The 24,090-nt window shown below is 39.3% G+C and overlaps 2 protein-coding genes across 2 annotated transcripts; both read right to left on the reverse strand.

The window, feature by feature from the left end:
• Window positions 1-3,873: 3,873 nt before the first annotated feature.
• On the reverse strand, window positions 3,874-8,024 carry Scamp (secretory carrier membrane protein). Its single transcript, XM_030389416.2, has 5 exons — window positions 7,765-8,024; window positions 7,317-7,535; window positions 6,877-7,078; window positions 5,439-5,568; window positions 3,874-5,302 (listed from the first exon to the last, which is right to left on the reverse strand). Exons 1-5 carry the CDS (start codon window positions 7,825-7,827, stop codon window positions 4,894-4,896), a joined length of 1,023 nt encoding a protein of 340 aa, XP_030245276.1. The 5' UTR covers window positions 7,828-8,024; the 3' UTR covers window positions 3,874-4,893.
• Window positions 8,025-8,225: 201 nt separating this feature from the next.
• LOC115564753 (uncharacterized) lies at window positions 8,226-23,694 on the reverse strand. Its single transcript, XM_089264559.1, has 5 exons — window positions 23,016-23,694; window positions 9,792-9,921; window positions 9,368-9,708; window positions 9,131-9,296; window positions 8,226-9,059 (listed from the first exon to the last, which is right to left on the reverse strand). Exons 1-5 carry the CDS (start codon window positions 23,139-23,141, stop codon window positions 8,950-8,952), a joined length of 873 nt encoding a protein of 290 aa, XP_089120685.1. The 5' UTR covers window positions 23,142-23,694; the 3' UTR covers window positions 8,226-8,949.
• Between the last annotated feature and the right edge of the window lie 396 nt (window positions 23,695-24,090).

The raw sequence follows: 24,090 nt of genomic DNA on the forward strand, positions 1-24,090 counted from the left end.
TTTCTTGAAGAGGAGCTTCATAGGATAAACTAATTTACATGTTAAACATTATTTATAATCCTGTAAATCTATTCCACAGCAAATTCCCTCCAGATCAGAACGTTAAGGAGTGAAGCAAATCCATCTAAAGCCGAACAAAGACAAACGAATTATTTTCGACATGGAACAGAGATCGATTGGATCGACTCGGCGCGTTGTCCTGAATGTCAGATTTGAGTAATGAAAGTTTGATGAAGAGCGCAACTTGATGAGGGAATGTTAACCCAAAAATAATTATTCCGATTGGATTCGGTTAGGTTGAGTTTGGTTAATAATGAATGAGAGCCGTGCTTTTCTTCTTCTTTTTCGGTCGGGGCCGTGACAATTTTGTTTGGCTGAGCTCTGTCTTGGCCCAGGTCAGCGCAGCTATTCTTGGCATTTACTTTTCCTTTTTCTATTTTTTTTTTTTTTGCTGATGGGGCTGGACATGAAATCGATATGAAGGACATGGCTCACGGCTGGCCACTGCGGTGATTAAAGTCCTGCACCAGGTCCTTGTCCTTGTCCTGCTGTCCCTTTGGCTGCGTGGGACATGCAATCAATACCAAATCATCATCGGCAATTAGCGACAATCGATGTGCCCATCTACCACCTGTGTGTGTGTGTGTGTGTGGGTGGGTGGGTGTATCAGTGCGTGGTTTTCTATATTTGACTGCAGCTATACGCTGCATCAGTCGCCCCAATGGCTGCTGGCTTCCAACCGCAATCTGCTCCATGGCACACCACGTGGCGTATGCGCAACATTTGCAGCAGCTGCAGCTCATGCCAATCGCTGGCATCTAAGAGATTCAGCTGACAGCAGCTGCAGAGATACGAATGCATACACACACACGCACATACACACACACACACACATGCAGAGGCACAGCTGCTTAAGGTTTTATGACAGCAAAACACAAGTAAGAGCATTGCAGTCGGGCTTAATCGACTGCCGAATACTCATTCACAGCCCAAACGCTGTTAGATACAATTTGTGATTAGCCACGCCCACAAATGGTATATATACTATAGACTTCGGTTATAGCAATTATAAAAGAGTCGTCGCTATATACGGAAGAGGCTATTACCCTACTTATAACTTTGCCCACATAAATTTTGCCTGGAGACCAGAATGAATGCTATAAGCGGCGTCGTTATAAACGGATTCTACTGTATATATACCAATTGGAGGCGTGGCGTAGGTAGAGGATGTCAAACGGAATTTAGTCGTTTGAGTTTATAGCTCTAAAACCATATCAGAGTAAAGTTCTAGCCGATTTGTCACGCCCCCTACGGACATAGATACACATGTATATTCCCCTTATCATTTTCGTATTCCCAACGTAAATATATATACCGAATTCCAACTCTATAGCACTGCAACTTAAAGGATTTTTATCAATTGGAAAAAACATTTACCGTCGGAAAAATCTGGACACTTTATAGGTCCAAACTTTCAAAGACTGATGGAGAGCAAAACCAATATACCCAATTCACTTTCGTGAATGAGTATGAGGAGTAGAAGAAAAAGTACTGTAAATGGGGTTAGACGCCAACGAAGCCTGGACGATTATGCCATGTGGAGGGGCAGGGAATGTGGAGTCAGTGGGTAGGGTGGGGAACTGTGACACGTTGAGGGTGTGTGTAGCCAAATCATTTGCCGTTGATTTAATTTCGCATTCGCACACAAAATGAAATTTACATTTCATATGAGGAAACGTCTTTAGCGTGCGTTCAACTTCTGAATATGCCAATCTATGTACCGGCAGCCCGAACCCCCATACCTCCATACCTCCCCGCCACACTCGTCGAGCCGTACGTGACGCTAGTGCGACTCTATGTCAACTAGCATTTACATTTCAATCCCAACGACTCCAACTTTATGCCAGAGACATTTTTTTACAACTGATAAGCCTCATTACCCCACAGTCGAGAGAATAATGAGAAAGCCTCACAGAAGCTACATATGCATATGTTTATACATACACATACGGAGATTATTGCCCCAATTTTGTTTGGTCTGAGTCAGAGGAATATCCACTTATTGTTCGGAATGTTGCCAGACCCTTCGACTGTCCTATTATGTTCATAATTCCGGAGAAATGTATGGGAGGCATCAGAAGCATTAAAAGCAGGAAACGATAAAGACTATGAAAAGGCATAGAAAGTATGAAACGTGTTGGGGCTATGGAAATTATGGACACCATTGGCGTTACAAAGGATGTAGAGATTTCTGTAAGCAGAGTCCGAACTTATGCTTGGCTAGGAGAGTAGAACATAGAAAAGTATTGAAGCTATGAAAACAAGTGGAAAATATGTAAAGTATTCAAATAATATATGTTATACATACATAGTTCCTCAATAACTTCTCCCTATGAGCTCTACCTCCTATTCGGGAAAATTTCCCTTAGCCATGAACGAAAAACGGTTTGTGTCTGTAGAGTCCACCCGAAAGGCTTATACCAACATTCCGAAGTAAAGTTAATTAGCCGAGACTCTATTTCGAGGCTTGAGTTTAGAAGTACAAAGCGCCTGAGGTTTCCATTTAAGCTCAGTCTCGTTTATTTTGGAACGCACCTTGTATCATAAATATCTATAAATACATATGTATATAAAAATTGCATTTTTCATATTGTTAACCGATAATCCAGATATACATTGAATATTTCAAGTCTGTCAGTTATAGCACATCGATCTGATGCATATTTGGAAAACTTTTCATCTCTAAGGGAAGGACAAAGAGAAATTCCAAACACAGTGTATAGTTTCCACTTTCTCTATAAATGAAACGTGAGAAGATTACAGGGTGTAAATTCGAAAATCTGTTTAAATTATACTGAGCTCTTAAGACAACTCTGGTAGTTATTAAAATATTGATAGATGAATAGATGAATAGATATAATGTAAAACATTATAATCTGATCTAGAGAACAGAAAAAAGTTTTTTCAACAAATGCAATTACAGGGTATACATTGCAGGCAAGCAACCTTAACAGCCCCCCCACATACTATCTGAAATAGAAATGTATCAGTAGACATTGAAAAAGTCTACAAGTTCCAGATATCTTATAAAAATTGCAATTGAGATGAATTGAGAATAGAAAATAGCTTAAGAACTAGGATCTCCCCGATGTCCTCCCAATGAATGAAAATCAAGTTGCATCTATAAATACTTATTGTTGTTTATTTGAATTAATTTATAGAGGGAAATCGACAAAGTGGGCTGCTTTAATAGAGAAGCAACTAAACAATGAATGGATAACAAAATGAAAGGAACACCACGATCGATACTCATTAATATATATAGAATTATGTATGTATATATATATATATGTGTGTGTTGTATATGATGGAATACATATCTATACGTATACATATGTATATACATATACATATTTATATTTAACAATTACAATTACAAAAAAAAACACACACGAACACGACATTAAATGTGGCTACGCAGACCTTAAGAGGGATAGGGCGGAGTGGGCGTGATGAAACAACAGCAATGACAATAATCATAGTAATAATAATAATCATAATAATCGTAATAATTAGCATAACTCATATCGTGCAGCAGCAATGATAAAAGTTATATATGTATAAGTTATGCCTGCTTTTTTTTTTTAATACATTTAGATGTAGAGATGTACATATGTATTTATGTATGCATGTATGTGTGTATATATGTGTATATGTTTGGACTTAAAGAACTAAAAAACATCATATTATCAGCAGCATTTATCTAATCTGCATCATCATCATTAGCATTAGCATTAGCATTAGCATTATCGTAATCATTATATTTATCGTTATCAATTTCATTTTACATACACATAGCTTTCGTTATCTTCATTTGCTTTGACTTTATGCTGAACAGGAATTGCAATAGTTGAACAATTTTCCCGTTGAATAAGAAATTGCATTAGGCATTTACTTAATGTAGTAATTTTCATCATTGTTTATAAATTCATAACTTAGTAATTTCTTAGGACACTTTTGCGAAACACTATAGCCAGAAGAAGCATCTCACTTGACTACTTCTCAAGTATTATATAAAATATTGTAAATATATATACATAAATATATATGTATACATATATTAGTTATAGCAGATATATATATATATATATATATATGTGTGTGTGTTTGTGTGCTTCAAGTGCTTTTGTTTAGGCCAGAGTGTGTGTGTATGAAGGCAACGTGTGCCACATAGAAAAACTTTTGCATTTCTATCAGATTCCATAAATGTAAGTATATATATAAGTATGTATACATATATATATATGTGTGTGTTTATAGATTATTACAATAGTTAATTGTAATAAGGACGACGGCATTTTAGGAATTGCATTATTAATATTGTTTAGATTATTATTTTGTTATGCACAAAAGCAATTTGTTATTAATAATGCGCTTCAAAGTGCGCTACAAGCCTTGCTATATCTATACATATATATATATATATATTTGTGTATATGTATAAGATATATATGTGTACGTATATATATACAAACATGTATAAATATGTATATAGATCATATATAAAACATAAGCATACATATAATATATATATACATATATATACATGCATATACATACACATAAACATATGCATATACATATATAGATACATCTGTGCATGTGTGCTGACTATAGCTTATTGTTTTATAATTTAGTGCTCCTGCTTATCCTGCTCCTGCTTCTCCTCCTCCTGCTGCTGCTGTTTTGACTTCATTCAACTTGCCCTGGTCCTGGTCCTGGCTTTAAGTTTCCTGTCGCTTTGCTGTGCTTTTGGTTGTTGTTGTTGATTGGTAAATTGTTGTTATTGATTGGATTGGTTTGAATTGAATTTGATTGTTTGATTGATTGGGTTTAGTATCTGCTGTTGTTGAACTGTGAATTAACCGCCGAGCTAACGGCCGATGAGGCCGCCTCCTGCACATGCTGATTGCGCAAAAACTCTGTGGTAAACTCGGCCTTGGCCTTGTCCATGCTGGCGCCGGTGCTGCGATAGATGCTATGTATCTTCATGATCATCAGGACATTGGCGCCGGCGGTGATGGCGAAACAGAAGGCGATTATCAGCAGCAACAGGCCGACGACAATGCCCCAGGCACTGCTATCGAATTGTGAGATGGCCGTTATGAAGCCGCAATAGCCCAAATCCTTAAAGCCAATGGCCTGAATGACTGTGTAGACCGTTTGAAAGAAATACACAAAGAAGAAGACCATAAAATTGAAGCTCGAATCGTTGCGGAATGCCTTATAAGCGGGCCGAAACCTGCAAAGCACCAAACAGACCGAGACAACACAAGCAGAGAACAAGGCAGAGTGAGAGAGAGAGAGAGAGACAGGGAGAGAGAGATAATGTGGTTAGCGATTAAGACGTAGCGACATGGAGCTAACTCTATACATACCAGCACACATATGAGGCGGGCGTAAACAGCAGCGTATAGAAGATGGCCAAAAACAGATTGGACAATAGGCCTGCGTGGAACAGCAGGATGAGACCTCCGAGAATATTGGCGACCAGCGTCATGGTATAGACTGCAAAGAATTACCCAATTAATCAATATTCGTAATTAAATTGTTAATGAACGTCGCAAAAGTGGGTGGGAGATGATAGACTAAGACTTTGACTAACTAACTGAGGGTATTACTGAAAGGAAACTATTAAAAGAAGAGAAGATGAAAGACTAAGACATTCTTTGGGTGACTAACTGAGGGCAAAGAAACTATTGAAAAGACTGACTGCCTAATGGCTTGACTAAGTAAGAGAATGACTCAAGGAGTGAGCAACCAGGCTGACTGATTAGCTGATTGACTAAGTGAAAGACAGACCAACAAGCCAAATGTGAAAACAAATCAAAGCGATCAACAATTAAATGAAAGACTGAATCAGACAGACTGACTAGGTGAGAAACAGATGTTAAACAAAAGGAGGATAACACATTTATTGAAAAACATACGAACTAACTGGATGATTAACTAAGTAAAAGACAGCTGTTTAAAAGCTGATTGAAAGACTTGCTGATTAAATTCGAATTGAAGGTTTCACTACTTAGTTAAATGGTTGGAAAGGGTAGGGAAGGGTAGACGAACAAACAAAATGATTCAATTGATTGAAAGACTAAATCGCTTGCGAACTAATCAACAGAAAATTCAGAACACAACTGATTCATAAGAGTGACTACGAACTAATTGACTAAACGGTATTTCAGAGTGATTGATTGATTAATTGCCGGACTGCGTGTAAGGGAGAATGAATCAACTGATTGAACAAATGTTATAAAAACTGATGCGCTGACTCAAAAGATGGCCAAATTCATATAGACTACTTGACTAAATGGAATACAGACAGACACACTGACTAGTTGATTGACAAATTGACAAACTGAGAGACAGACAAACATATGAAATATTCAGCCAACAATCAAGACTTTCAATTCATCAATAGGAATTCCTTATCTTCTACACAATTGCAAAAATATAATCTAAAAATATAATTATATCTATCTATACTATATACATAATGAACCCTTCTTTTATCTCCCACTCTTCGAATCGTATAGATCGCAGTTGAGAAATCCTTTGAATATAAATAGATAAGCTTGTTTGCCTAATGATAAGCTCATCATATATGATGCATATGGAACTATATATAGTAGTTCTTTTAAGGCTCTTTGTTTGGCAGTCATACGGATGCCTGTCGCTGTAGCTGTCGGCATTTGCGAAATGGACTAATAATCGACATTTATTAGCTTATGGCATGAGTAATGCGATTCGAGTCTTATCAGCCTTGGGGCGTCTCAATTGAAAACAATAAAATGCGGCGATAATAAACGAAATGCTTACAAATCCAGATGTAGTACAAATGCTTGACCAGCTTTTGAAATTCGGGCGGTATTTCCACCTCAATGTCCTGATAGAAGCACGCCTTCACGCAAAAGTTATCCGGCAGGGGCGGCCAATTATTCAGCTGTGGGACATTGCCCTGCAGCTGCTGTTCACGGCGATCTAGTTCGGCAGCCTTGCGATCGAGTTCCTCCTGGCGGCGCTGTAAATTGAGAAGACAATCAGCTATCTGTAACTGTGGCTATCTACATGTATGTATGTGTGTGTGTGTGTGTCTGTCTATTGAATGAAAAACAAACAAACACACAGAGCACACACAGACAGTGATAGCTGAGCACAACTGCAGCCACAGCAATGCAGCGACAATAACAACAATTGTTGAAATGCGAGTCGCCTGGTAACTGGAGCACGCAACTGGCTAGAATTCATTATCATTTAACCTGCAGCTCCTCGGATGTGATTTGTATGCTGGTGCTGGGTGTTGTGCCGCTGGCCAGACGTGGCTGCGGTGCCGGAATGTTCTGTGAGAGGGGCTGCACAACGGCCGCGGTATTGGTTGAGTTGATTTGCAGCTGGGGCTTCGCCTGCTCCTCGAACGGATTGTAGTCCTCCAGTGAGACATTGGTGGACATGCGTGTCGCCTGTTGTATGGCGGGATCCTAAAGTCAATCAAATAAGGAAAATACATATGTATATATCAAGTAACGTTAAACATACATCAAAGAAACTGCTGAGCACAGCGTAGGCGGAACACAGTCACATAAACACACACACATAGACATTGGCCTATGAGCTGTCGTCGTTGCACCTACACACACGTATACAAATTTATGTGACAGTGTGTGTGTGTGTGGTTTTCGTGCACAGCATTTTTGTTGTCAGGCTTACCGCAAATGGGTTATCCAGATTGGGCTCGCCAAATGGATTTTCATCAAAACCGTTGCCGGACATTTTGTTGTTCTGTTTGCTGCTAGTGCTGATGCTTTTTGTTGGTGTGCTAAATTGTGGGCAAACGGTTATTGCCTCTTTTTCGCCTGGTCTATCGGTTTCTTTTCCTTTTTTTTTTTACTTTTGAGTGACGATTTTACGGAACTCGATGTGACCAGTTGCGCGATGTTTCGTGTATGAGTAGTAATGGCTAATAGTGTGTGACCGCGTGCGGCAAGTGGTTGAGCAGGTATGCAGTAAATAAATATACTAAACAGAGTCACGCTATCGATGAATTTCATATCGATATACTGCACGAATTTGCCAACACAGAATTTTAGTTTCTGGCGTCACATCTTCGGCTTTCAAACTTAACCATTATCGATATATTCAGTAATGAAAAAAGGAAAATCAAATTCAAATATCATTTAACGTAAGAAACTTTTATTCATTAAAAGTACAGCTTAACACATGCGCAAGCATTTAACGTACTTGGAAGACAAATTAACGCTTAGCAGCGCATTTGTAAAGTTATACTCATTACATTCATATACATATACAAAAATGTTGATGCTTACACAATATTATTATTATCATTATTATTGTAATTATTACACATAATTATAAGCTACATGTACGTTACATGCTACAATAAATTAAATCTTTATTGTTCTGTCTTTATAGATTTGCTGTAAGTACTTTTCTTCTCATTACATTTTCCGTTATTATATTGTTTCACTTAATTTTTGCTCTGTTTTCATTCCTTGCGAAATTTGCGCACCAAATACTTTCGACGCATATTGACTGAAGACCCACGATTTCTATACAAAATAGATAGAAGCTACACACTAGATTTATGTATATAATATTTAAAAAAAAAAAAAGATTGTAAATATGTTTATTTGAAGTGCCTTATACACATACATATATATGTACATATATGCGCATGTGGAGACAATGGAGACTGACAAATTCGAAGTAAAATTTCTATAGCTCTGTCTCTTTCTCTTCCCAAAACGTTTCAAATGTCTGATTTAAGTTTTTAAGCTTTTGTTGTTTGCATTTTGTAATTTGTTGTTGGTTGTTGTTTGCTTGTTTTGTTTACTGCTTTCATTCGCATATTCGTTGTGCATTTCGTTAGCCAAGTTAATAATTATAGGGTCCGTATTGGGAGCCGTGATAGTAGGGACCCGGATAGATCTGAGGCTGGGCGTAGTTGGCGTAGGGCGGATAGGGTGGCTGCTTCTGCGAGTAAACTGAAATGCAAACGGAAATGGAAACAGTTTAGAGTGGGCGCTTTCACCTTTGCTTCGCTTGCGTCACTCACCTGGCATCAGGTACTGCAGATTGAGCTGCTCCTCCTTCTCGCGCTCGTTGCGCAGACAAATGGCAGCGCCCGACAGCAGGATGGCGGCCAGCAGACAGGTGGCAATGCCTGTCCAGGCGACAATGTAGGACCAATCGTAGACAATCTTCGTGTTATCGCGCAGCACCTGCAAGCCATAATAGACATTGCCATTGAACACCATCCGAATAATTCAAGCGCTGCTCTGTGCTCACTCACCGTATTCCATTGCTGGTAGTAATCCTCGCCGACGACTTTCTCCTTCTCGAAGAACTCGACCGTGTGCCAAATACCCATCGCGCCCGCGGCCAGCAGACAGGTGACCAGCAACAGGATCGATGTGGCGGTTATGGCGCCCGACGAACGCTTCCAGCAGCCGGAGAGACCCGTCCAGAAGGCACAGAAGATGGTCACAAAGCTGATGATGAAGAGCGCAATGCAGGAGCGGGCCAAATGCAACCGGGACGTGGCATCCTCATTCGATATCTTATCATCCTCCACTTGCGGGAAGTAATCAATGTTCGAGCAGTGCGTCTCAATGGGGGACAGATAAGTGGGCACTAATTGGAATGGAATGGAATGGAAATGGAACTCAGTTTAACATTTATGTCTAGCTTATGCTGTTGTTATTTATAGATCTTACCTGCCGTTACCGGCGGACGCTCCTTGGGATAACATATTCTGAACAGGCCACGAGTTCTCGTATAATAATAATATTTCACATTCAGGTTATGCAGCAACGACTCCGCATCCGAATGCTTGGCGGCAAAGGCCTGAAAAGAAGAAGGAATCACAATTAATATAAAGTCAAGGATCTTGTTGAGTAAGAGTTTATATACATAGATCTCTAAAGGAATGTTAAAGTAGAGAATATTATATTATGTATATGCATTCCTTTATGGAATACCATTATCATCTAATCTTAATGATAATCGTCATTTGAAATTTCCGTTTGATGTTGTATGAAAGTTCATTTAACGATAGCATAGATAGATAGATATATATATATATAAATATCTCGATTGACAGAAAGATGTTAGATGGATTAATAGATAGACACGTGGATGGGATGATAGATAGAGATTGATAAATCGATAAGTAAATGGATAGATAGATAGTGTATATAGATACATATCGATAAATAGAAATAATAGATAGATGGATAGAGAGGCAGACAGATAGGTGGATAGAGAAGATCGATAAATAGACAGCATTGATGAATAGACAGATCTATCTCATAAGAAAAGAATATAGATAAATAGACAGATAGATAGATCAATATCTAGATAGACTGCATAATAGAAAGATCGATAGGTAGATAGCAAGACAGATCGATAACAAGATAGATGGATAGACAGATAGATCGACAGATTATAAATAGATATATCTATAGAGAGATTGATCGACAGCTAATAGATAGTTAAATCGATAGAGAGATAGATAAATAGATGGATACATATGTATATTGATTAACAAATATATCGATCGATTGATAGATCGAAAAATAGATAGATTTTTATTTAGATATATTCACAAGAATACAATATAAAAGAATACCAATGTATGTGTATAACTGGTAATAGGCAAACTGTGCACAAACCCAAGAAATCGATAAGTTATCGTAATCGCTAGCAAACCCGAATGTCTATTTACTTCTGAAATCATAAAAACATTCCAATCATTAGCACATCTATTGGAATGTAGGCAGGCAGTATAAACCTTATTTGAAGAGCCTTGAATCTACAATGATCCAAACAATTGATCAAAGCTTCCACATCAAATAAAGCGTCGAGTAACAACAAATCAAAACAAGACAAAGGCCCCGAAATGCAAATCAAAGCCAGAAATGTTGGAACAAGTCTACGCGCAACCGCTCCGAGAACCAGTTCCAGTGTGGGCGTTCTGAACAAAGCGAGGAACACGAGCTACAAATCAAAATGATTCCGCTTATGATTTTTGTAGCTCAATCTGAAATCAGTTTTGATTGCTGCCATTGCTCGATCATCATCCGGTCATCTCTCGTTTCGTATTGAATTAAGACGCGGATGTACATAAATCTAGCTACATGTCTAGATGTACCTATGCTCGCTCGTTTGTACATATATTGAGATCTGACAATGGGCGTTCAGCAAGCTGCGTGCGTTGTATTTGCCTCTCCACACATACGTATTTATCAGATCAAGTGCCGTTGCTGTTGAACACGTTCCGCAGTTCCCATACGTCATTTCGAGCGATTCATTGCGAATTGTGAATTGTGGAAGGAAAAAAAAAACGTCTCGAGTCTTACAATTGAAGGTCTTCCATTGTCAATCCGACTGTTGGCACTGCTAATCATTAGTCGAGGTCAAATCAGCTATGGGCACACTTAATACTAATAGATAAACTCAAGAGAATAGCAGAAAGAGTAACAGAATAGCCAAAGACTTCTGTGAACTGTACGAAAGTTCTTCAGCAAAACGAGACGATTTTAGCTCAAATAAACTGCATTTAAAATCCCAGATGGGATTGAATCTAACTTAGACTTAATCTACAAAGTTTCGAGTCTCTAACTAGTTCTCTCTGTGAACTAAACACCTTTATGTAGCTCAACTAGGAGACAGACTCAGGAGATTGCTAAAATGAGTGTATAAATAAATAAGAGATTCCTTAGACTACTCAAAAATGAACTGGAATGAACTCTAATGAACCAGTCCTATAAGATATTGCTCTATGTACAAATCTAGGTTAAACTAAATTGTTAGATATATAAAGCTCTTACAGTTACAGTCTAAGAACAAAATGGCGCATGAGGAACTGGATTCATTTAAATACATAAGTAGTTCCAACTGTGAGCCTCTAGCCTAGAAATCAATCGTGATAGATACTTAAAGCATCTCTCTCCTTCGCTTTGTCTCCCTGGGGCTCTTGAGTTTTATAATATTAATATATATCGTAACTACCAAAAAGAACTAGTTCCAGCTGTGAATGAACCATAATTAGTAATGATTGCAAGAAAAGTGTAATTAAATAAAAATAAAACTAGTTCCGGCTCTTAGCCAATTACGGTGAATAAAGATGTAGAAGAACTAAAGATCCCTAAGGTATCTCTATCTTTCTCTCTATCTTCTTTCGTACAATATATCAGATTAACAAATTCAGCTAGTTCCGGCTGTGAACCAATCACGAGTAATGAATGCAGAAATACCAAGTCGTATTAGATCTTCAAAGTCTTTCTCTGTCCTACTTAGGTATCACAAAGTTTCAATATAATATAATAATAATAATAATAATTACAAAACAAAAACTAGTTCCAGCTGTGAACCAAACATAATTAGGAATGATTGCTCAATAAAGTTGTAGTAGAACGAAATCTTGGTAGATCTTTCAGGTATTTCTCCTCTCCCTCACTCTCTCTCTCTCTCTCTCTCTCACACTCTCCCTCCCTCTCACTCTCTCTCTCTCCCTCTCTCTCTATCACGCTTTTTGAGGCCAATTAGGGATAAGCCGCAAGTCGTATAATCCATTAGCTTTTCTCCACTTTCGATGCGACCTTCGAGCTTTCCTCGACTCGCCGCTATTCGACTTGCCCACTTGGGCGTAACTAAACAATTAGCTCGGCCAGTTATGCATGTATGTATGTGTGTATGTATATGTGGGCTATCTATGTATGTGTATGTGTATGTGGCTATGCCCAATTGATGCTCTCGATCGGCGGCAGTCCAAGCTCTGCGGCCTGGTGCACACCACTGATTTCTCGAGGCGCTTTACACCTGAATGAATACTCTAATTCAAGCCCAGCCACGCCCACCGCCCACCCATTTGGAGCAAGCTTAGCTCGCATACGATATAAATTAAACGATTCGAAAACCTGTGACAGACATGGAAAGGGGGAGAGCAAGGGGAAGGGCAAGGGGAAGGGCGGTGCCACAGTAGCCCTTAATTGCAATGCTACGACTAGACTTTCATAAGAAAGTTACCAAATTAATCCGCTTGGGTGTGGAGCATGGGCCATGGGCCATGGGGCATTGGGTAAGGGGTATGGGGCCAATACGAGACTCTAGCGAGAGAGCTAAAAGCCAAAACGTTCAACCGGCTCCGAGGCAAGCGAAGCGAAAAGCGAAAAGCATTTCATAAGAGTTTTGAGACGGGCAGCACCTTCCCAGTTCCCAGTTGCCCAGTCGTCCAGTCGTCCAGTTTCCCCACTCCGCCGTTCCCATCCCAGTTCCACTTTGTGAATTGCTGTTTATTTTCCCATTTCTTTTTTTTATTTCTTTTCATTTCGTTTCATTTCGTGCTGTTGCGTAAGCGAAAAACACTTTTCACAAGCATCCAAAAAAAAACAACAAAATTTACATAATTCCAATTCTGCAGCTCAATATGGAGAGCACCCATTCCTCTCTCCCTCTCTCTACCTCTGCCTGCCTCTCTCTCGCTCTCTTTCACTCTTTCTCTGGCTTGTCGATAAAAATTTGTTAAGTTTTCTTTTGGCCTGTCGCATTGTTATTTAAGTACCGGACATCAGGTAAAACACGTTTGGATTTTGCTTTTTTCTTTCGTTTTTGGTAGCCAACAAAATGCTTTTCTCTTTTTTGATGTGTGAGAGGGGGAAGGCAGAGTGGAGCAGAGGCGTTGAGAGGGGTGAGAGGGGTGAGAGGGGCAGCCCCCTCTGCAGTGGTATCCAAAAATGTAGAATTTGATGTGGCAAACGTGCAGAACGTGATGCCATTTCAAATTTTCGGCTTGCGTGTGTGTTGATGATTCAGGCACTTTCGGCCCTATACACACACACACACACACACACATACATACATACATATATGGCTCGTCTCGGTTGCGTCTACGTGTTCTCAAATGCAAAGCGTTAGCATGCGACACCTGACAAGTCGGCGGCCATTCGCATTACCCAAGACTCAGCTGATAACTGCAGCTTCATAGAGCAATGCGATCAGACATGCTCTACAACTGAACCATAGCTCCAGACTAAATGCTACTCAATGGATCTCTAGTTGCGAGTGCTGTGAACTGAGAGAGCCTTGGGGTTAAACGTTGGAGGCAATAACCCTAAACAAAGATCCTCAGAGATCGCAGCTGATCTCTAAAAGAGTGAAAACCTAAGGAATAATTTGCTAATATCTAGCTAGACTTCTAGCTAATACATCTATCTAATCAATCGAATTGATCTGAAAGTGATCTTAAAGACAATTTTAAAGACGATCTTAAGTGCATAATCCACGTCATTGATCGTTGATCTCGATAACAGTTGAAAGCCATTTGGTAATATCTAGCTAAGCTATAACTGATCAATCAAACTGATCTGAAAATCATCTCAGAGACTATCTTAGGGACGATCTGAGGAGTCAAGGATCGCAGCTGACCTCTATAACAGTTAAACACTAAGAAGTCTCTTGCTAATATAAAAAATAAACTGTTCTGAACTGATCTGCAAATGATCTCAGAGACGATCTTAGGTTATGATCTTAGAAATCATCGATCGCAGCTGATCTCTTTGGCAGTTGCACCCTAAGAAGTCCTTTGCTAATATCTAATATAGCTCAGACATCTATTTGATCAAAACAGCTGAGCTGAAAATGATCTTAGGGTCGATGGTAGATACTACTTAAGACATGATCTTAGCCAAGACACTACTTTACGCTCAGATGACTTGCAGATCACATACTTAGTAATATATGTATATGATTAGGTCTAGCCGGGCTGTTGAGAAGGCAACAAAAAGCTTTCAGAACGTGGAGCAAGATCGATCAAGACAAGTAGGGGGCAACTAGGCAAGCCGTAGGAGATATAGAGAGAGAGAGAAGCAGACAAAAAGAAGAGGGGGAGCTTGGTAGGTCACTTGATAAGTATATATCACACGTATAACGTTTCGAGCTGCCTGAACTCTCATTAGGGCACTATCATAAAAGAGCTTCAGTAAACAAAGAGAGCTCTGCTCGATCAGTTATCGAGAAAATCTTAGCAAATTTAAATTAAGAACTGAACTACCTAACCAAATCAGCTCAGCTCCACTTATCCGGTTCATATCGGTTGATCTACTCTAAAAGTTTTATGTCCAGATTCCATTATGAAATGTAAGCTTGCAGCTGATCTTAAATGAGGTTTTTTTTTATTATTGCCGCATAGCAGACATTCTTGGATTTGCATTCGCGACAAAGCAAAAAACGAACTGAACATTCGATAGGCAAATAAAAGCCAGTCAGAGCACTAAGAGAACAGCTTTTCAAATCCATTTGACTTTGGAGTCAACTGGCCGCAAGCCAACTCGATCTGTGTTGGTTAGCCTAGCACATTTGCGAATGCGATCGGCTTACAGCTTGTGCGCGATCAGGAAGCGAAACGAAAAAAAAAAAAATAAAGATTTCAATGAAAAATACCCAGCTAGACTTGTTCCAGACACACGAGTGCATTTCGTTTGGCTACTCAGCTGCGTACTGTACGTGGAAGAGGCTAAATAGACCCTAGCATGCAGTTGCCAATGTCCGATTGCCAGTTGGCAGTTGGCAGTTGCCAGTTTCCAGTTTGTGGAGCATAGACAGATGGCGCCGGGTCCGCTTGACGCTGGGCCAGCTGCGGCTGTTGCACAGATATTGCTAAGGCCCAACTATTTTTATGACCGAGGCCAAAACGAGTTTAGTTTGGTTAGCCCCCCCTTTGGACAGCTCAGTACCGCCCCCTTTCGCACACTCAATGGGCGGATGTTGATGATTAGCCAATCGTCAACTAAATCCGAGCTACGTGTGCAGGATGCCAAAGAGCTCAAGCGCTCAAGCTGCGTAGCTGGCCAAGGCCGCGATCGAGTTTACAGATATCTGAGACGACAAAGGCAGACAAAGAGAGAGAGAGAGGGAGATAGATAGAGAGAGAGATACCAAATAACTCAACAGCAGCAACAAAAAATCTGTCAAAATGCAGGCGACACATATTTTGGGTGCGGCAAATTAAATCAAGTCGCGCAGCAAACAAATGGGCATGCACGACGTGTGGATACCCTGCAGAAGCGCCTATATGTGGGTTAGTCTCTCAGAGGCAAAGTACAGCCTGATACGTATAAATGTCTAGGAAGAAGCAAGCTTTACATTAATTAATTCCTATAAACTGCCACATATAATCGATATTTATCGTTATCGCGCTACCAAATATAAAATATATTGTAGAGTTTGCTATATGAAGATGAATCATAAGATATGAGCGCTTAAAGCACAGCAATCGTTTATCGTTTAATTGTATATGAGAGACCATATTAGATATCATCGATATTTATCGTCTTAATGGAGTTTGTTTGTTATATAAATATATTGACAATGATTATATAATATGATAAATAATTTTCTTAGCTAGAATTGGACCAATATCAAGATACATATATGAGTTTAAGATATTTATTTACAATCGATATTTATCGTTGTCTCAGTACTACATTGTAGTATAGAATATATAGACTAATACATTTGATCAAGATCAGCTTTTCTGTATAATTTTGAGCTAAAACTAACTTTGAGCATTTTGATATAAGAGAAACTACTTCAGATTTAATCGATATTTATCGTTATCAGGGATTGCTATCAGGAATATGTTCGATAATATAGCTAATGTTTACTTCATATATATTTGAAGCTACCTTTGACATTTATTGTCTATAGTTCATTCTAGGCAAAAATTAAATGTCATCAACTATTTTCAAAGAGCTCTAGAAAAAACTGTAAGAGTCCCAGTGAAGCGCATGCTTACAAAAGTCTCAATAACTCCTTTACAGGGTATAATTAGTTGGGTATGCACAACAGCAAAAAAAAAAGTAAAACTTGTGACAATATGTCGTAGTTTTTTATGGCTGCATTTGAAGCTTGTTTGCTAAATTCTCGTTTCGTCTTGACGTTGTTTTATGGCCCAAACGTATTTCTAGTTTTTGTTTCTGAATTCTATTGGCAAAAAGGTCGTGGGAGCGCGACATTGACAATAGATCTTCAATCTTTAAATGCTTTCTCGTCTGTCTGTTGTACTTTAGACAGATCGAAACAATAATAACTGTAATTATAGCACAAATTACGCGGAAGTTCGCCCACGAAAACGAAAAACAAAAATATAATCGAACTTGAAAAAAAGAAGCATACGAAAAAAACATATTGAAATAAAGAAACAATATATTAAACTCAACCTGAGCGCTTCAAATATTCAGCAAGACAGAGAGAGAGAGAGACAGAGAGAATGGTTGAGAGAGGGAAGGAGGCAAGTGCTTATCGAGCTTGTAGGAAGCGAAAGCGTTTGAAATCGCACGCTCAAGTGGCCAAAATAATTGCGTTTTAAGTAGGCTACAAAAGTCGTGTGAGAAAGATTGGAATCTCAGCTCCAAGAACTTAGCGGGCATTATCATAACTGAACACGGCGAAAGCGCCAAAAAAAAAAACAAAAAAAAACAAAAAAAAGCTGTGAAGAATTCAGTTAAGATCTGTGCGGAATGAGTTCATTTACGATCTGGCAACGCCAACAATTTGCAAAGACATTCATTCATCTAGAAAGACTAAAGAGAGATTATCAGATCGTCTTTAGCGTCATGTTGTCAGCCTGCCGTGATAATAGGTGTAATTATAGCTAAGTGGCAACGCTGTCAAGTTAACTGCAAGTACAAAGCTCTACTAGATCAACTATACGGATAGCGTCAATGACTTTAAATGCAGTCAGGCTCTGTTGGGCACTTGATGGAATATATATCTTTCAATATAGTCAAATTTCAAGCTAAAACCAGCCAAGTGCTTGTCAAACTTAACATCCACATTACACATTCAACAGTTAACAGCTTTTATTGTGTAAAGAATAAGCTAAATGAAGCCATTGCCCATATAACTTTGACAGCTAGATAAACTGACTGTCAATGATTCACATTCACATGCAAATTGCCCATGTCGATGCAATCAAATTTGACAGCCAGATGCTAGGCAAAGACCGAAAACTGCTTGTCAAGCTTAGCAGCTAGTAGCCATACGATAGTCAACTTTGACAACGGCTTAACATCGTAAGCTTTCGACGAAAACTCATTGATGCGCTCACCAGATTCATTCAACAATTGCGACAGAATGACAACCGGTTGTCAAGATTAACAGGAACATGACAAGCCGGTCATGCTTAACTGTGGACTCATCTCTATGATTAGCTCTCACAACAGTCAGTTTGTTGGCGATCAGTTACGAGACTGTTAAAGAACTCGAGATCTCTAGAGAAGAAGCAGAAGGTAAGGGGAAAGCAGAGGCAGAGACGTAATCCCCATAGCTATAGCGAGACTCGAGCTGATTAAGCAAACTGGCATTGTTTGGTAACCAAACGCCAAATGCAATTCACTTTATGCAAATCGCATCGGGTTCTCGGCCATTACGGTAGTCGCCAGAGGTGATAAACCAATTTGGAATTTCACATGATGTCAGCAAATGAAATACAAATTAACCAAAACTAATGATGCTGACTGCTGACTCTTCAATATAATTTACAGTCTATAAATAGTCGAATGATTTTACATATTCTTTGACTGGAAAATCAACTGTTAAGAGAAAGCCTTTGAGGAATGGAGGAATGCTGAGCAATTCAAATCGAAATTCAAATTCACATGCAAATAAAATTATTATTAATACATATATCATATTCCATTGAATGAAAGTGAAAACAAACTAATTCTCTGGCAAAACAGACCACAGGCATAATTCGAAGGCCTCGTATTTTGTGAGACAGTGTATTTGAGTAATTAATTATAATAATAATAAGTCTTGACCAAATACAGCTGTGTTCCTAAAAATAGTAGTGGGACTGCCTTGTACAGCAAAATTTAATGCAAATGATCATATTTTAAAAACAATTTGCAATAAATAAAGTAGATGTTCTTTGTTCTATTGCAGTTTTTACAAAACTTGAGAAGATCCACTCATCAGAAAAATGATTAAAATTATATTTGAAAAGGCAAAGAAAACAAATTTATCATTTATACAATATATTATATATTATACTTGAATTTAAAATACTGTTGAAAAGTTTTTAGCTTTAATATAAGTACCATACTTCATTTTTCGCTAGTTTACTAGCAAATTAAGAAAGGAGCATTTATCATACCCTGTAAAGTCGCTGTTATCAAAAGGTTATGACGATAGTAATAGAAATTGGCATATCTGTAAATGCTAACTACATGTTCCATACAGTAGAATCCGGTTATAGCGACGCTTAAGGGACCGTCGTTATGCCCGGATGATGCTATAACCGTATGAATTCGCTCATATCTGGGTACCTGAATTTTCATCGGAAGAATTATACGGACGCTATAAGCAGAGTCCCTTTAAGCGGATTCTACTGTATGTCCATTAAAACCTTTACAAATATCAAAAAAGTCACTGTAAATGAACAAATAAGATCTAGGATCTGATTGCCGGCCAATAAAAAACGTAGAGCACAGCAATAGATATTATATACCCTGTAACTACAATTAACTGACTTTAATATGATCTAATACATGCCCTGTATATCAATTATTAAGGTTTCCTTTTGAAATCAGACAATAATAAGACACCTATAAGCAAAGTAATAGCAATTAGATACCCTGTAAATGCAAATTATGGGTATTCAATTCAACAAACTCGCTGACTCTGCACAGCACAAAAAAAAGAAAGAAAAAAGAGAAACACCAAAGAAATTTAATGTTGGGTCGCTGCAGCTGCCTCTGCCTCCTCCTCCTCCTGCTGCTGCTGGTCACACATGGCGTATGAGTAATTTGGCAAAAGCTTAATTAATACTATCTGCAGTCTCAAATTAACATGTGTTTCGCCTTGCAAGTTGACAAATCAAAGCGCTTACTAAGCGTAAAAAATATGACACGAAATTCATTCATTGAAAAAAGAAGAAGAAAGAAAAACGCAAAAAAAAAAGAAAATAACAAGCTAAAAAAAAATGAAAGAAACATACATAAATGAAATATAGAAAATGATGCATTGCGCCAGAGACCAAAACTTTAAAGCCCCATGTGGAAAAATGGTAAAAACAACAAGTTTGTGGCTTTTCATTTCTTTTTTTGTTGCCAGACGGCACCAAAACAAGGCAAATGCAGCAAACGCAACGAACTGAAAGATATAGAAGCGAAACAACAACAACAGCAAACAGAAAACTCCAATGCAATAGCTAATAGGAAGGGTTTTCTCTTTTAAGCAAGCCAAGCGAAGCTGGCAAAGTTTCATCAATTGGATTGGCAATCGGTTCGAATCGTGAATTCGAACCTGGCGACAATAAAAAGACGCAACAACAACAACAACAACAACAGCAACAATGGCGACTTAGGGCTGCCGGCGATCTGGCAACCTGATCGACGGAGGGGGGCTTCGCGGCGGGCCATGGGTATCGCATACCAATTTTGAGAGACTTGAAAACGTGAAACGAGTGAAAACTCAAAACCGGTTTCGCCACATATGTACGTACGTATAACCCAAAGATCCCCTCCCCTGTCCACCTCCCTGGCCAAGCCCCCTTTAGCCAAATGGCTTTGGCTTTGGCTAAGTTAACGATCAAGAAAACGAACGAAAAAAAAATATATACAAACATTTTTGCTTTGGCACGCAGACAGGTACTGGAAACCAGAAGAAGCAGAGTAGAGCTAAAGTAGTTGGGAAGTGGAAAGAACAAGCAGCGGCAAATGGACAACAGCAGCAGCAGAAGTTGTTGTTGTTGTTGCTGCTGCTGCTGCTGCTGCTGTGTTTCTATGAGGCACTTTAACTTTGCCTGCGGAACAAAGAACCAGGCACCAGGCAAAAGAGCAGCAAAGAGAGCGCCAAAGAGAGCAAACACGAACAGAACAACAAAAGCAACTGATAACAGTAATCCGCCAAGCGTAGGTTCGACGAAACCAGTGTGGAAAGCAAAGGCAAAGGAATGAAAATCAAGTGTACGAGTGTGTGGGAAAACAATTGAAAAATTCCTACATATATAAATAGTGTTGTAAGTCGTCAAGATACTTCAAAGAATTGAAAAATAAGGAAGATAATAAGAGTTAACGAAAAAAAAAAGCTGAAAAGAAAAACAAAAGAAATTTGAAAAAACTTCTGTTCGGTAATTAATGTGAACAGCCCTGCTTATGCGCTGCCTATGCATTACTCTGCTGTCCAGCTAATTAGAAAGCATTAGACACGCTAGCAGCCAGCCGTAGAAATGTAATGCCGCTGAGAGTCGCCCCCAGCCACACTATTAATGTATGTACATACATATGTATGTATGTATTTTTGGGGCATTACAATCAATTTGCCATGGGCCAATTAAAATGCAGCAGCGCAGCGTTACCAATTGTTGCCACTAAGACGCACAGCCGAAAAAAAAAGAACTAAAAAGAGGTTATTACCTTGTTCTAATGGCTTTATAAATGCATACACACAAACACACACATACTCGCAAACACATGATCAGAGAGTAACTTCATCTCTGTGCTCTTCCTTAGTCATTCTGCATTCATTGTATCGCCCTCTCGCTCTATTGCATTGGCTTTGCATAAAGCTTTTCGCAAGCTGGTCGCGCTGTTAGGATTAACCTTTAAGCGAGCGCAAGCAAAGCCAATCGTCGTCGTCTAGCGCCAATGTTAAAAACGTGCAAATATTTTCAGCACACGCTGCCATTAGCTTGTTTTGGTATGCGAAGTATGCGCACACACACATACACACACTTATATACAGTTTTGACGGTCTCTCTTGCTCATTGTCTCTCTGCGCTCTGCCTAAGCTGCACCTACAAACCCGCCCCATTTGTTGTTGTTCTTCGCGTGTATTACATGCAAAATGAGAAATTACTGCCGCTGCTGCTGCTTCTTCGTCTCCTTTATCGTCTTCTTTATTGCTGCCTCCCCCGTCCCTGCTATTTATCCACAGTAGTCGTGTCGCTTGGATTGGCTAAGCGCTCGCGTAGAAAGTTTTAGCGTTAACGGGCAAGCCAACCGCCCAACCAGCCGCTTGGCCGCCCCTTTGATCATGCGCGTTGCCGTTGCGTCGCGTCGCTGCCAGCCAGCCTGTTGCTGCTGTTCGCTTTCCTGTCCTTTCTTCTTTTCATATGCCTCACACGCTGCGCCATGCCCTTATTTCTTCTTCTTGTGCTCGCTAAGCAACAACACGCGCGTCTGTTACTGTTAACGATGCCGCTGCTGGAATCGCTGCCAACGTTAACCGTTGCAGAGAGCAGCAGACACAGGTACAGTGGTACACAGTCATTAGAAGTAGAAAAAGTTGAATTGAGACAGGTTTTTGTTCTTATAATTCTAGCTTTATATGTGGGATTCTGTTTGCTACGATTTTAATTAATTAATTATGCTTCATTTCATTTAATTTAATTTAAAGTAATTTATTTATTTATTATTTATTTATTTATTTATATTTAGCTTTATTAATTTTATTTCATTGGGCTTGACTTGACGTTGCTAAGCTAAGAGTTTAAAGATCATTATTGAATTCCCTCCATATTTTTTTTGTGTTTTCTAGCTGTACCAAAATGTAAATATCCTGTTCTGTGTACATTTTGCTACCATCTGGACATTTGTCTATTTGTTCCTCAAGTGTCAGCCCACTGTGCCTTAATTTCAACTTGCATTGTGACTTCGGGTCTTCTTCGGTTACTACTTCGGCTTCTACTTTGATTGTGACCTGTGCATGTTTTTATTTTTGTGTGTTATTTCTATGACAAGGCCTTGGCTCGATTTGAGCCTATTGTTTGTCGAGTTTGCGGGGGTGTCAGATGCATATACAAATAGACGAGCACTCACACAAACACAATATGTACATCATATGCTTTGTATGCATGCGAAGATGGTAGATAGAGATATGGGAAATGATATGAGAGCTGCGTCTGCCATCATTTTGTTAATGCTTTTTACACTAACCTGTATCTGATTGCGTCTGACGTCATAGTGCAGCCAATTGTCTGTGGAGAAGGCGATCGCGAGCAGAGCTGTGGCGATAATCGCACAGATTGTCGCTATCGATAGCGTCACGGCTGAGCAGGGCATCTTTTTCAATTAGCTCTGTGTAGAGATACTGGCAACAGCTACTGTTAAAGCGCTTGCTACTGTTAGTTGTTGTTGTTGTTGCTGCTGCTGCGGCTGCTGTTACTGTTATTGTGCTCCTTTTTGCTGCCGCTAGACGAATCTTTTTTTGCGACGTTTTTCCGAACGACTAACAAAAAATACGGTTCTTCTATTGTTATTGTTACTATTGCGATGGTTGTTGTTGTTATTGCTGCTGATGCTAGCTCTTACGTTCACAGCTAGCTTCTGCTTCTTATGGCAGCAACCAGTTTGTGCTGCTGCGGCACAGAAAAAAAAGAACTCAAAAAAAACAAAATCAACGTGTATAATAATTTACAAACGGGAACGGACCAGCCAAGTAACACAGGCACAGTAACCGACACACGCACAGCTCAGGCACAAACACAAACACACACACGCACACGCGCACGTTGAGACGTTGACTAATGCGACTAACACGACAACGGCAAACTGCGCTCAAGACAACGTTCGCCAGCGGACTGAACGCCAAAACTCTGAGCCAAGTTTCAACAGCCTAGCTCTAAAACGAAGCAGACGACTATGACGACGGCGACGGCGACGGTGACGTCCGCTGAAGCAGAGACGGCGACAGCAACGCTGAAATGCAACCGACCCGGCGCGTCTACCTGCTGGATAAGACCAGCAACAACAGCAATACAAGCGAGAAGAAAATCGTAAAAACAAAAACAACAGCTTCAGCGATCGCTGTTGTTGGTTTTGTTGTTATTTCTGTTTGTGTTTTTTGGACTTGTGTGTGTTTTGCGTGGCTGTTTTTGTAACAGCCTGTTGATTTTTTCTTGTACTTGCTGCTGCTTGGCATGCTAAAGACGTTGACAGGAACCAGGGGCTGGGGCAAGGCATACACTGAAAAAATATATATATACTTATATATTTTTGTATATACATATAT

Source organism: Drosophila navojoa, chromosome X, assembly GCF_054131105.1.
Source record: "Drosophila navojoa isolate 15081-1374.11 chromosome X, UAZ_NAV_1.0, whole genome shotgun sequence".
NCBI classification, from domain to species: domain Eukaryota; kingdom Metazoa; phylum Arthropoda; class Insecta; order Diptera; family Drosophilidae; genus Drosophila; species Drosophila navojoa.